The sequence below is a fragment of the Gallus gallus genome, chromosome 3 (assembly GCF_016699485.2).
Source record: "Gallus gallus isolate bGalGal1 chromosome 3, bGalGal1.mat.broiler.GRCg7b, whole genome shotgun sequence".
In the NCBI taxonomy this organism is placed as follows: Eukaryota; Metazoa; Chordata; class Aves; order Galliformes; family Phasianidae; genus Gallus; species Gallus gallus.
In genome coordinates, this window is record NC_052534.1 from 93330763 (window position 1) to 93345089 (window position 14327).

Genomic DNA, 14327 nt, shown 5'->3' on the forward strand with positions numbered 1-14327 from the left:
GACCTATCACAATAGACCCTGCTGAAGAGTCTGTCCCCTTCTTTTTTAATAGCCTTCCTCTAGATATTGGAAGGCCACTATCAAGTCACCCTGGAGGCTTCTTTACTCCAGGTTGAACAGACCCAGCTCTCTCAGCCTGTCCCTGTAGGGGAGGTAGTCCATCCCTTGGATCATTTTTGTGGGCTTTCTCTGGCCATACTCTAACAGGTCCGTGTCTCTTCCTGTTCTGAAGACTCCACATCTGGACCTCTAAGGGACACCACTTGTCACCTGTTTCCATCCAGACACTGAGCCATTGATCACTGCTCTCTGGATCGTGCAACCAGTTTCTCACCATCAAGCAGTCCACCCATCAAATCTATATCTTTCCAATTTGGAGAGAACGATGTTAGGGGGACCACGTCAGAGGCCTTACTGAAGTCCAGATAGATGACATAAATGGCTTTTCCCTTGCCCATTGACACAGTTATGCCATCATAAAAAGTGACACAGTTGGTCAAGCAGAACCTGCCCTTGGTGAAACCATGCTTATTATCCTGTATCACCTCTCTCTCTTTCATGTCCTTGTTGTAGCTTCCAGGGGGATCTGCTCCATGATCTTATCTGGCACTGAGATGAGGCTAAAAGTTCGGTAGTTCGTTGGGTCATCCTTTCTACTCTTCTTAAAAATGGATGTGATATTGCCTTTTTTCCAGTGACCAGAGAATTCACTTGACTGCTATGACTTATAAGGATCATTGAGAGTGGCTTGGTGACACTGTCAGCAAATTCCCTTAGGACTCTGGAATGCATCTCTGGGCTGATAACTCTGGGATGTCAGCCTGTTGCAGAACACACTGGTGTATCCCTATGGTCGTGTACTAAAAAAAATTTGTACTAGGATCACTAACACAGGAAGGTAGACATTATGAAGGCAGTTTCTAGAGGCCATACAGCTAAATGTTGAATACATTACTAGTTTAGGCATTTTCCACCAGAAAACAGAAGACTGATTGCATGTTAGTGGAGTAAATATGATACTGTATCATCACAGCCAGAAAGGAAATGGGAAAGGAGGAAAAAGACAAAAAAAAAAAAGACAAAAAAAAGCCAGCTTATACACACAGAGTTCTGGTAAGAGGAATAAAAGCCATGTCTTTACTTGTACACATTTATTTTTTTTTAGTTCTTAAGTTATTCTCAACTGTTGTAGCTTTTAGAACACTCATTTTGGTAGCATTAACTTTTCTGTAACTTACTGGTCTATTAACCAGAAACAAGTCCAAAGTATCTCATAAAAAATGAAATGCTGTTTTAATGTTTCCTCTTAATCCTTGGCTCTTTCAGAGACACACAGCATTATCTGTGGAATGGGCATGTTAGATTAGCTGGTAGAGCATATGAGAGAGTTTATAAAGTATCATAAGGAGCACAGAAGCAAAAGATGAATAAAAGGTCACATTTTAAAATAAGTGAAATCAGAATTTTTTTCCTTCTCCTTATTTCTGGAAATAAGGATACATGTACGCTACAAAACTGAATTGAAGCTTGCTGCACAAAAAACCACTACCACAGTGACTTCCCTCCCTCGCCCCTCCCCCCAGATGCTTACTGTTGAGAAAATGGCTACTGTGCTGACTCCAAACAGGTATTTTTTATATTTTAATCTGATACAAAATACTATCATCAGTAATTCTTGTAGTCAGGCACAGAATTGGGTAACCATATGGGCCAAACTGCAGTGTCCTTTTTTTTCTGCTTGGAATTCCTACCTAGGAAAACTTGAAAATGAAAGATTCTTGCCCTGTTAACATTAGGGTTGATCCTTTCTAATAGATGTTGATGAGCGATGGCTGCCTTTTAACTGCTGTAAACTATGCACTCTCATTCAAGCAAAAAAAAGCTAAATATAGGAAACAGAGAAAATGGAATTTGGAAAATTTAAATCCATAACAAAGCAATTTAAGATTTCAGTAGAAAATAAGACTGGTTTAATCTCTGGATCAAGCAGGAAAGACTGGGGAGTGAATTAACTAATTATGCTGACTAATACCAGGATCACAGGGGATTCCACCCCTGCCCTCCCAGAATGTTGTGCACCTATAGGTGACAGAGATAACAATAGGAAGAGTCTGTAGAATTCAGGAAAGGAATATTTTTTAAAAAATATTTGATATTAGAATCATGATAAAGAAAACAGTAGTGGAATCTGTGTACAGTATGACTGCAAATGCCATCTAAAATGTCAGGACAATAAGAGAGGCTGGCAGCACTGCCAGAAGGAAAAGAAAAGAGTCCTGGGAGAGCTTCAGAGGAAAATTAAACCAACCCTGTTCACCGTGTTAAGTTGAACTGATATGAGAACATCTTCCACACCTCCTACTCTTACTTGGAATTTAAATTCTTCGAGGTATGCTCCTCTGTGATGAATGAATAAGGAACTATCTATCTTCTCTGCTATAAGAAGCTCAATTATAAGCTTTCCTTACTTCAAGCACAGAAGACACGGAAAAAAATATATATAATTTATTACATCCCATATTAATGATATTTTGAATATAAAGAAATGATGCAAAATAGTATATGTATTACATTTAATGTGTGCATTGTTTCTATCTGTAGTCTCATTTCTTAAATTGTTTCTTAAGTGCTTACTTCATTTATATACCATGATTCAAAATTAAAATGCTGAATCACTTCCTTCTACACTTGTTACACCACAAAATGGTATGCAGTCTTACCAAATATCAGTGGATTCTGGATTCATACTAATATATTTCAACCAAAATATATGAATGATTTATGTCTGTTTATTATTTAATTTAGCTATTTAATGATGCATTTATAGTTAGTTCCTTTATCTGTTTCCAGCCTTGGTGATTCTATGATCTGTAATCCAGTACTGCATAGTTTACTACTAGCCAGAACAGAATTGCCTTCTCTCTCTTATATCCTTGGGAGCAACAGCTCCCTCTCCCTCTCCCCCCTCAAAGCTGTGCAAGGAAGATTTGATAGCTGTTCCACATCTTAATGACACTGTATTTATGTAAGATATGTACAACCAGCAGGCTGATTCTAAGCAACTTTGACCTTGTTTTCCTCACAGGTGATCAGATAATTTTCCAGGTTGGTATGTTCATCTTAAAAATGAACCTAGACAGAGGTTGTATTTTTTTTTTCAGCTTAATGGTTTTAATATTTATGGTATGGAATGATGATGTGGAATATTTTCCTTGTACATCTCCTCAGTTTCTTTAAAAGCAGTCTGTTCTGCTGTTCCAGAGTTACCTTCCAGCTATGAATTGGCTAATACAGATTAAATAAATACCACTCAAGTGCTGTGGTTCCAGATGGGTATTCAGAGTAGTCAAACTTGCAAATGCATTTTTCTTCTAAGACAATATAGATAATTTAGAACTAAGAAATATATGTATAATCTTAAGAGCATAGAGTACTGCTAAAATATTTAATTGTGTTTCCCTTCCTAAGGCTACATAGTCTCATTATAGGCAGTACCAGCTTTATAGAGTTATTCCTTAAAAGGGACGAAGCACCTCATTTCACAATTCTGCCTGAATACAGTTTTGAGTGGGTAAGGGGGTAGGGCCATCCCTTTGTCATAAGGCAGCTATTCCAGTTTTTGTTTTGCTTTGGTTTTTAGCTTTTTTTTTGTTAAATATTGTTCCTCATAAGTATCCCTTGCTTCAAAGTAAATAACAACTCCAGATTCTTGAAGAAGTATTTTTGGAGACTTTTAAAACCAAACTTTAATTCAAAATGTCTTTTTATTTTTAGATCACATGCACTTAAACTTCAAATTATATGGAACTATGCAATTTCACATAAAATCTTAAAAATGTTTTCTTCCAGTGTCTAAAAACATTCAGGCTGTTCTTCAGTCTTTCTAGACATCAAGTAATAAACAAAAAATAGAAACCAAATATTCTGTTGAATCTGAATTTTTAAGCTTACTTTTCATTAATGGTTAGGCCACTACATCATCACACTTTAAAATCCTGTATTAATCCTGAGCTGTAGGACAGCACTGTTGTAGAAGTATCTAAAAGTGTGTGCACAGATATGCACATATATATACCTCTGTGAGTATACATCTGCATAAAACAGAATGTCTTTTAAGATTTTAAAAGGGGTGGCCAGCAGGGAGAGGGAGGCGATTGTCCGACCTCTACTCAGCTCTTGTGAGGCCCCGTCTGGAGTACTGCATCCAGGCCTAGGGGTCCCAGTACAGAAAGGACGTGGAGCTCTTGGAGCGGGTCCAGAGGAGGGCCACTAAGATGGTCAGAGGGCTGGAGCACCTCTCCAATGAGGAAAGGTTGAGGGAACTGGGCTTGTTTAGCTTGGAGAAGAGAAGGCTCTGGGGAAATCTCATTGTGGTCTTCCAGTACTTGAAGGAAGCATATAAATAGGAGGGGGAACGGTTGTTTACGAGGGTGGATAGTGATAGGACAAGGGGCAATGCTCTTAAACTTAATCTGAGGTTTATGTCATATATTAGGAAGAAGTTTTTCACTCAGAGGATGGTAACACACTGGAACAGGTTGCCCAAGGAGGTTGTGGATGCCCCATCCCTGCAGGCATTCAAGGCCAGGCTGGATGTGGCTCCGGGCAGCCTGGTCTGGTGGCTGGTGACCCTGCACATAGCAGGGGGGTTGAAACTCGATGATCATTGTGATCCTTTTCAACCCAGGCCATTCTGTGATTTTCTGTATTTCTCTTTCATCCAATAAAGAGAAGGGTTTGGGGTTTGTTCGTTGGTTTGTTTGTTTTTTAAGATCTCACTATATGCTTAAATAAACATTTACCTTGTTGCTACTTTCTTGATATTTAAAATTTGTTGAATAAGTTCTAGAAGACAGATCGGAATTAATTTCTGGTAAAACTACTAGCTGTTGGAATCCCCATTTTACTCGTATAAAACAGATGCAGTTAAGGGCTTTATTTGAATTTGATTTGCATGAAGTGGTGTTTATGGTAGAACAGTTATGCAAATGTGTAGATTTTTTTTTTTTAATAGAAATTGAAATCTATGGTCTTAGAAAATTTTACCTGATCTTGGTATTTTCTCTACTGGTTCCCATGCTGCTGGAGTAACCATTTTCTTTTTTGAAGATTTTGTTTGTTTTACTTTCAGTTTTACATTTTGAACGCTCATAATATATGTATGATGAGACTAATTCAAACCAAAGTGACATTAGATGTCATATTCTTTGGGAAAAAAAAAATGAGTCACTGTAGTTGGAAGGGATAGCTAAAAATGAATTGTCTTAAAAGGATACTATTTTTCCATTATTTATTGTAATTGATAAAATTACCATTAATTCCTAAGGATGGTCAACAGAGGTCAAATGTAAAACATCAAGATAGAAAGGCATTAAACTTAAAAGATAAAATTTCAATACATAACAGAAATTAGAGAGTAGTGCCTTTGTTGAAATCACCTAAACTCAGTCAATATGGTTTTGCTATATAAGAAGGCATTACTTCTTTGAGAGACCTGAAGCATGAAAAAGAGCAAAGATCCATTCTGCAGTAGTTGCAAGTAAACATTTTAATTTCAGGATATTCTGCTTGTTTAAAATATTTCCTTGAGATAGTATATATAAAAGCTGTGTTGCCTTGCTTACTTTAGTATCAAGTGAAATAGAGTAGAAGTTTCAATTTAAAATGGCTTTGCAGATGTCATCCCATGCTAAAATTCTCTTAACCCCAGTGGGCTATTACATGTATTACATGTGCACTTACACAGGAACTTTTTGCAAAAAAATTCGTGTTATACTCTGTGCCTTAATTATGTGGCCTAACAGAAACCAAGCAGAAAACTTTAAGACAATATAATATTTTTTCCCCTCAGATTACTTAATCTGGTAAGCACATTTATTTCTGTAATAGCTTGGTATTAAAGTACTCAATCTTTCTTTCTTGTTCTGTTTGTTCGCAGTGTGACTGTGTCTACTGAAGCAAGTATAGTTTTTTTCCCTGCTGTTAATCTGCTTTTTAATTAAATTTTGTACTGAATTATACAACCTTCCCTTTTGACCTTCATAACACTATTGTTATTGATCAACTAGGGTCATCAACAAATGGCATACCTCTTCCCAACTGTTCTCTCGTTAACTAGATGATGTAAAGTGAAAGTTAGTGTTCTATAGACTCTCAGACGTGGTTTATGATCTGCTCCTTCCATCTGGAATGCATCCATTCCTATCAGAAACAGTGTCTTTGATATGCATATTATTGTTTCATCTGCTAACTTTTTCTTCCATTTCTGTCTTAGTTGCAGTAAAATATTTATGTTCTACTTGAGCAATTAGAACTTTAGAAAGGAGTTGGCATTCAGGCCCTTGAATTTCTTCTCATCACTAAGTAAGCTGAGCAAATTCTCTTTCTCAAGATCTGAAAAGGAGGTGGGAGAAAAAAGAAATACTGCTATCTTCTTGCAATCTAAAAACTATGTCCTTAGTTCTTCATTATTTTGTAGAAGGCTTTGTCCCTTAATGCACGTTTTTACAGTTCATGGTACAACCTTAAAACAGTCTTGATGGTCCAATACAGCTATAGTATGTCTTTTTTTTTTAAAGTCAAATAGCAACACAAATTTGCTTCCATGGTACTTTGACTATTAATTATAATGAAATTTCAGTTATAGCAATGAAGAAGTCAGGAAACAGTTTCTATTCTAAACTTTTTTCAACTACTCACTTTTTACAATTTTGTTCTAAAATTTTCGGTATTTTTCCTGTTTACTGTTTTACACCATTTCATTAATGTGTTTTGAAACTTTTGATTTAGGCTTAAGCAAATAGATTATTGGGCTCATCATGCATATAGCTAGCTGAAGTATTTAAGTGTTTGTAACACAGTGCTAAAAAGATTAGGTGGAGTAAAATGCTTTTAATCCAGTGCTTAAACTAAACGAATCCCTCAGCTTAAAGGGCTAGAGTTGTTAGATCAGGTCTTCAGGAGGACTGTGTTTCACATGAATGTGTGCATGCTTTTCCCTTGGTAGTTTGCTGATCTCCAAGTTCAGATTTTCTAGTTTGATAGGTGACAGTACCATAGCAACATAAATTGTTACCTGAAAGACAGTGAGTTAATGCTGGGAGTTTTGTCAGCACTGTCTCCCAGCCTTAAAAATGGCATTGTCTGATAGGTTCTGGCAGGGATCTTTTAAGGTCATCTAGCTCAATTCCTCTGCAGTGAACAGGGACATCTACAGCTAAATCAGGTTGCTCAGAGCCTGGTCCAGTCTGGCCTTTAATGTCTCTAGGGACAGGGCTTCCAGATCTCAGGGCAACCTGTTCCAGTGCCTCACCACCCTCACTATGTAAGACTTTTCCCTTACATCCAACCTATATCTACCCTCTTTTCGTTTGAAATAATTTCCCCTTGTCCTATCGCAACAGACCCTGCTGAAGAGTCTGTTTCCTTTTTTCCTGTAGCTCCCCTTTAGATATTGAAAGGCTGCTATCAGGTTTTCCCAGAGCCTTCTCTTCTCCAGGCTGAACAGCCCCAGCTCTCTCAGCCTGTCCTTGTAGGAGAGGTCTTCCATCCCTTGGATCATTTTTGTGGCCTTCCTCTGCTCACTTTCCAACAGCTCTAAGTCTCTCCTGAACCAAGGATGCCACATCTGGATGCAGTACTCCAGGTGAGGTCACACCAGTGTAGAGCAGAAAGAGAGGATCACCTTCCTCAACCTGCTGGCCACAACTTTTTTTTTTTGATGTAGCTGTGTAATCAGGAAATATACAGAGTGATGTGGTTAGGCCAGTATCTACAGATCGTACAGCTAGAAAGATTATCACATTAGAAAGGGATAATCAGAAATAAATAAAAATGCTCACCTGTATCCTAGGCTCACAGGAAAAACTCTGCAAGGAGTAATCTTCAGAAAGAGATCCTTCCTCAGTGGCAGTCAGCCCTTAAATGGGGTCTAGGAGAGGTAAGGCAGCCAGGCTCCACCCCTTCACACTGGTGAATTGCCTTCACCTGGGCTCCCATGGCTGACTCAGTGCTTGCCTCAGGTGGTCAATCAGAGGTTCAGGCCGCTATTCAACAGTTCCCATACAGCAGCTCAGAATATGGTTGACTTGGAGGGCACATCGCTGGCTCTTGTCCAGCTTCCCATCCACCAGTACCCCAAGTCCTTTTTGGCAAAGCTGCACTCAATCCCATCATCCCCCAGCTTGTATTGGTAACAGGAGTTGCCAAGGCCCAGGTGCAAGATGTTGCACTTGGCTTTGTTGAACTTCATGAGGCATCCTATCCCTCAGGTGTGTGCACTACATCACACAGCTTGGTATCATCCACAAAGTTGATGGGGATGCACTTGATCTCACTGTCAGTATCATTGATGAAGATATTAAAGAGTATCAGTCCCAGCACTGACCTGCAGGGGACACCACTTGTTGGTGATCTCTGTCCAGACATTGAGTCATTGACCACCACTCTCTGTGTTCAGTCCTGCTGCCAGTTCTTTGTCCATGAACAGTCCACCCATCAAATCCGTATCTTTCCAGTTTGGAGAGAAGAATGGTGTTGTGTGGTACCATGTCAGAGGTCTTACTGAAGTCCAGTTAGATGACATTAGAGGCTTTTCCCTTGTCCATTGATGCAGTTACACCATCACAGAAGGCCACTAGGTTGGTCAAGTAGGAATTGGTGAAGCCATGCTCGTTATCCTGTATCACCTCCCTGTCTGTCATGTGCCTTAGCATAGCTTCCAGGAGGATCTGCTCCATGATCTTTCCCAGCACCGAGATGAGACTGCCAGGTTGGTATTTCACAGGGTCATCCTTTTTACCCTCCTTAAAAATGAGTGTGATGTTGCCTTTTATTCCAGTCACCAGGGACTTCACCTGACTGCCACGACTTTTCAAATATCACCTAGAGTGGCTTGGCGACTACACCAGCCAGTTCCCTCAGGACTCTGGGATGCATCTCATTGGGATCCATAGACTTGTGGATGATCAGGTTCCTCAGGTGGTCACGAACCTGATCTTCACTCACAGCGGGAGGGGCATTGCTTTCTTAATCACCTCCTTCTGAACTGTTTGTTTGAGGGCTGTGTGATGAGCAGTTACCAGGGAAGACCAAGGCAAAAAAAGTTGTTGACTCTCTCAATCTTCTCCTTGTCTGTTGTTACCAGCTTGCCCCATGTCACTCACTAGGGGCTACACCCTCTTGGACTTTCATTTTCTGGTTGAGGTATCCGTAGAAGCCTTTCTTGTTCTTGGCGCCTCCTGCCAAGTGTAGTTCAAACTGGGCCTTGGCTTTCCTGACTCCATCCCTACACAGCCTAGCAGCTTCCTTATCTTCTTCCCACAATACTGTCTGTTTCCACTGACTGCGCATTTTCTTCTTGCTTTCCAAGAGCAAGATGTATGTCCAAAATATCAAATGCTTTTCAACAGAGTTCAGATTTTACCATTCTGAAGTGTCATTCAACAAAATATGTTTACTTTGCATCTAGGTTTTTAGCAGTGTCTCCTTTTAGTACTTAACATTTTGTCACTGTTATATGAAAAACATGCAGGAAGAATAATCTGTTAGAAAATTAAGTACCTAAGTACCAAACAAATCAAATTATTGTTTGGTCACCTTTAAAAATATGTGCATGTTTCATTTAAATGGTGAGTATTTTTCTTTGATAATTCAGTTTCTTACATTCTGTCTCGAATATGTATAATTGTGCTTTTTTTAAGCAGAATTTTTGACAGTTACCTTTATAAGTTTCAACTGTTTCATCTGTCACCTTCCTCAGCTGAGAAATACTGGAAATATTGTGGGGTTTTTTAAATCAGAAGGATCAACTTCTGTGCCTTGCAAGACGGAGTGCAAGCTGTGTTTTGGTAGATTTGGGTACAGTTTCTTTTTCTCTTTCTCTTTAATATATATTTTTAACAAGAGGAGTGGGCTTCTTTGGTTGTCTTTTAAGCAGAAAAGAGGCCAAAAGATGTGCCTTTGACATGACAGCAGGCCACATGATATAATGGCATTATAGACAACAAATTGAAGTATTGTTAATCCTTACGAGATCTGTTAACTTCTTAAATTAAAGTGTTAAAGTCAGCACTCTTATTTGATTGCTCCTTCCATTTTATCACTGAACTGAAGAGGCACTAGCAAAGATTCACAAGAGGCCTATTACGGTTTACCTTTGCCTTTTTCATTTCCCGTTCACCCCATGAAACTGCTGAGCTTTTTTTCAAACCCATTGTACTCTGTCTTCTCTTCCACCATGGTGCACACACAGGTCACCTTGCTGAGTCTTTTGATAGCAAAGGTTCATAATCATCCACCTTCTGACAAGGTTTTTGGTAACTGTCTGATCCTTCTCTGAATACAGTAATAGAGTACAATAATAGATATAAGCAATGCAGTGATAGAATACATGAGTACACACTATTTTCTGTGGTTTTTTTTTCCCTTTTTTTTACAGAGCTGTAACCAGAAGTAACAGAACTATTTTGATGAATGGATCTCTTCACACGTGTTTTGTATTAATGCTGTATAGTTTTTCCCAAGAGGTCTATGAAGTGTTATTGACACTTTAAATAAGTACTACTTATTGAAAGCTTTACCAAATCCAAAGTAAATTTAGGATCATTCTTTTTGACTCGTAATTTGCCTTACTAATGTAGGAACTAAATTAGGTGTATAATCCATACCTTATATAATTTTGCTAAAACAGAGCTTCCTTGGAGATGGGAACAGTGGTAAATGGCAGTTTCATTTCTCATTATTTTTTTTTTTCCAATTACCACCCTTCTGCGAGAGCATGCAGAACAGTTTTGTGTGTTCTCTGTTAAAATATTCTGCTATTCAGAAGGGTTATAAGGGAACTGGGAAAGAGGACAGAAACGGTGCTAAGTATAATTTCAGCAGCCTCTCTAATCAGGCAGTAAGCAACAGAAACTGAGTGGTTGGATGTGGTGGATGCTTACACACAAAATGACTTGCAGGGTACTAGTTATGTCACGAGATTCAAAAGGAAACAGAAGAAATGGATTCTACAGCTGTAATTCCTTCTGCATGAAACAGTCATATAAATTCTAGTTTGAGAAATCATTACACTGCCTACCCTTTACAGTCTGGGTCAGCTTCTTTGTGGTTTTGTTTGGTGAGACCTCTCATCACACTCGACATACATACTAAGGGGCACACTGGAATGCTTTTTAGTCACATACTTTAAAGGAAAATGTTCGGTGGTTCAGAAATAAGCAATGATACAGTTCTGAATTCTTATCACAGCTGAGGTCTTAGTTGCAGTAGGGAATAAATCAGATTCTTGTGATGTCTGGTTGGTCTGGAGTTCCATTTATTAGTCTCACATTCTCTGGCACCAATTTGGGTGATGGAGGTTGATAATGGGTTATTCCTTCCTATTGCCTGGGTCATAATTGTGTGGCTTCATTTGACAATATGTAAGATCAGTATTTCACAAAATACGCAATCCCAAAAAGTGCTTTACAAAAAAAATGCATAAATTTTATTAAAATAGATTATGTGAGACATTTCATCTGCACTCCATTAAATATTCATCTATCTGTATGTTGAGCTGTTCTGTTACCAATTCACATTTTCTGTATGAGTGTTTATTGAGTTGACCTTTTGCCACATTTTACAGGAGAATGGAATGTTACAGCCTTTTTCAGAGTTGAGAGTGCTGGAACGCAGTCATTAATAAAAAAATGTTGCTAAAACTTGAGGTTCTTTGCATTCTATATATCACATTATCCAAAGCCTTACTGCTTGAATATTTTTTTTTTTTTTTTTTTTTTTACCTTTTACTTGGAAATCCTGCAAAGTATAGCAATGTATGCATATTCACATGTTAGTGGTAAATTAAATCTACTTTCTCCAGAAGAACAGTACCAAAATAGCTGAATTTGGGCACTGCTTATTAGCAAGATTATTCTTTGATGGCGGAATTATAACTTGGTCAACAAGTGTGACAACAAAGGTAACAAGCCTGGGCTCAAGTTCACTTCCATAGACTTACAATGCAGATTCACAGCTTATGTCTGCCTAGAAATTTTACCATGGTTTTCTGGCTCAGAATTTAATCTTACTTTTGCCATACTTTCCTTTGTTTCCCTCCAACAAACACACATACGCACACACTGACTGTACCTTCACTTGTGTCATGCTAAGTACAAGTTGAGATATGTAAAGTAGTTTGCATTCTTTGTTACTTCTTCAATAACCTTTTTAATTTGTCTAGAAAGAAAGGCAGTTTTGTTTTCTTAATCTCTGTTCCACATATGATGATGCATGCAACTTGTGTGTACTTCCTTAAGGGAACACAGCAGGCATGGAAGCCCTGGGAATAGTTAGCTGTGGAAAAACAGAATTTATGTAGATGTAATTGGCATACTCTGAAGGTCATAATTAGTGAAAGAGGTTTGTGATGAAAATTTTGTCAACCTTTCAAAAAATGTCTAGAGGCAGTTACTCACTGTACATAGCATTTACCTCTTTGACATATAAGCCCGTTAAGAACAGGTGCAAAAATCTTTTTAAAAAGCTCCTGAGTCCTATTTGTGAGAAAAGATGAGGCAAGAGGTGAGTTGAGAAGGAAATCCCCTTTGAATATGTCTAAAGTAAGCAAATGTATTGCATTAAAATATTACAACAGTAGCATGCTATTTTGCAAGGCTTTTTTCCTCAATTATACTTGCTCCTATATTGTTTTTTTTGCTGTTGTTGATTTTTTGTTGTTGTTAGTAGCAGTTTATGATCATGTTCAGTGTTACTCTCGGTGTAAAGGATGTGCATTTATCTGAAAAGCAAGGTACTGGGATTCCCTTAAGTTCCTAAAACTGAAGTCAGCCAGGATGCTTGTAACCTCCAAGATAATTGTCTTTGGTAAATAGAATAATAAATATTAAAGCAAACTAATATTAAAATAAAGACATTTCTATTACGATAAGTGTATAAGGCTTTTACATGCCTGCATATTATGACTTTTTAGCCTAATTCTTTGAAGACCTACAACTCCACCTTCATTCTTTTGCATTAATTGTAAGATATGCGTAATAATTAATGTTCACAGCAATGTTATAGCTGAAGCTTAAGTTCCATTTTTTCAACCCTCATTTTACTTGGTTTATTAAATTCTTTAATAAACATTTTACTTCCATGTATATCTTGTTTCTGGAAATTCAAATGAGGTACACTTTTTTCTTGCCGTCTTACTAGTGATTATATATGTGTTTACACTCTTAAAACATGTACCATTTAAAATGTATTTAAATAAACATGAATATGTAAATATATACATTTATATAATATTTAAAACGTAACATTGCATGGTAAAGACAGGAAAAAGGTTGTTATTTTCTTTCATCGGGAACAGAAAATGATATGAAGGTAAAACAGACTTTGTGTCATGTATACTTATAAGAAATACCTTTGTGATGTAGGCAAATTGTGCACTGCTCATTATAGGAAACACGTTTAATGAAGTTAATTATGATTCTAGGTTCCATGGTTCCTTTCTCTATGCGGATTTTACATGCAGAACTTCCTCAGTACCTCGGTAATCCTCAGGAATCACTTGATAGACTGCACAATATGAAGATAATCTGCACCAAGGTAACAGCTTCTCTGTGCACTGACCTTTCTTAATATTTAGGAAATATATTTTCTTGTCCTTGCAAAGAACATTGTTTCAACTGTGACATTTTTTATTCCATCTTGATACAAATAAGGAGCTCATTAATAGAAGTAATTAAGTCTCTTCTATTTTATGTTACAGCATCCTTCTCTCCTTTGCTTGTTAGAACAATGGAAAGCAGAGTTCTCTTGCTTTCTTTCTTTTTCTAGACAAGACACAGAGAACAGTATGCAGACATGTTCAAGGACAAGTAGGAGAGTTTATTCCTTCACTCAGCAGCATCTAGCTAACTCAAAACAGTTGTTAATCATAAAATCATGAGATGTTTTGGGTTGGAAAGGACCTTAGAGATCATCTAGTTCCAAACTCCTGCTGTGGGAAAGGTTGGCAACCGCCAGATCAGGCTGCCCAGGGCCCCAGCCAACCTGGCCTTCATGGATGGGGCATTCACAACTTCTCTGGGCAACCAGTTCCAGTGCCTCACCTCTCTTCACAGTAAAGAATTTCTTCCTTATGTCTAAGGCTACCCTTTTTTAGTTTAAAACTGCTACTCCTTGTCCTGTCGCTACATTCTTGTGTGTCACTACACATAAAGAGTCTTCCTAGTTTTCATGTAGGCAACTTTACAGCCACTGTATGGTCTCCCTGGAGTCTTCTCTCCAGACTGAATAAGCCCATCTCCCTCAGCCTCTCTTCATAGGAGAAATGT

The 14327-nt window shown here is 38.0% G+C and overlaps 1 protein-coding gene across 5 annotated transcripts in view; it reads left to right on the forward strand.

The window, feature by feature from the left end:
- Positions 1-14327, forward strand: part of TRAPPC12 (trafficking protein particle complex 12) — a 47646-nt gene that overhangs the window by 13447 nt on the left and 19872 nt on the right. For all 5 annotated transcript variants that reach the window (XM_004940513.5, XM_025149305.3, XM_025149304.3 and 2 more), the window contains exon 6: positions 13484-13596. In XM_004940513.5, coding sequence (XP_004940570.2) covers positions 13484-13596 — 113 coding nt within the window. The remainder of the gene's footprint in view (positions 1-13483; positions 13597-14327) is intronic.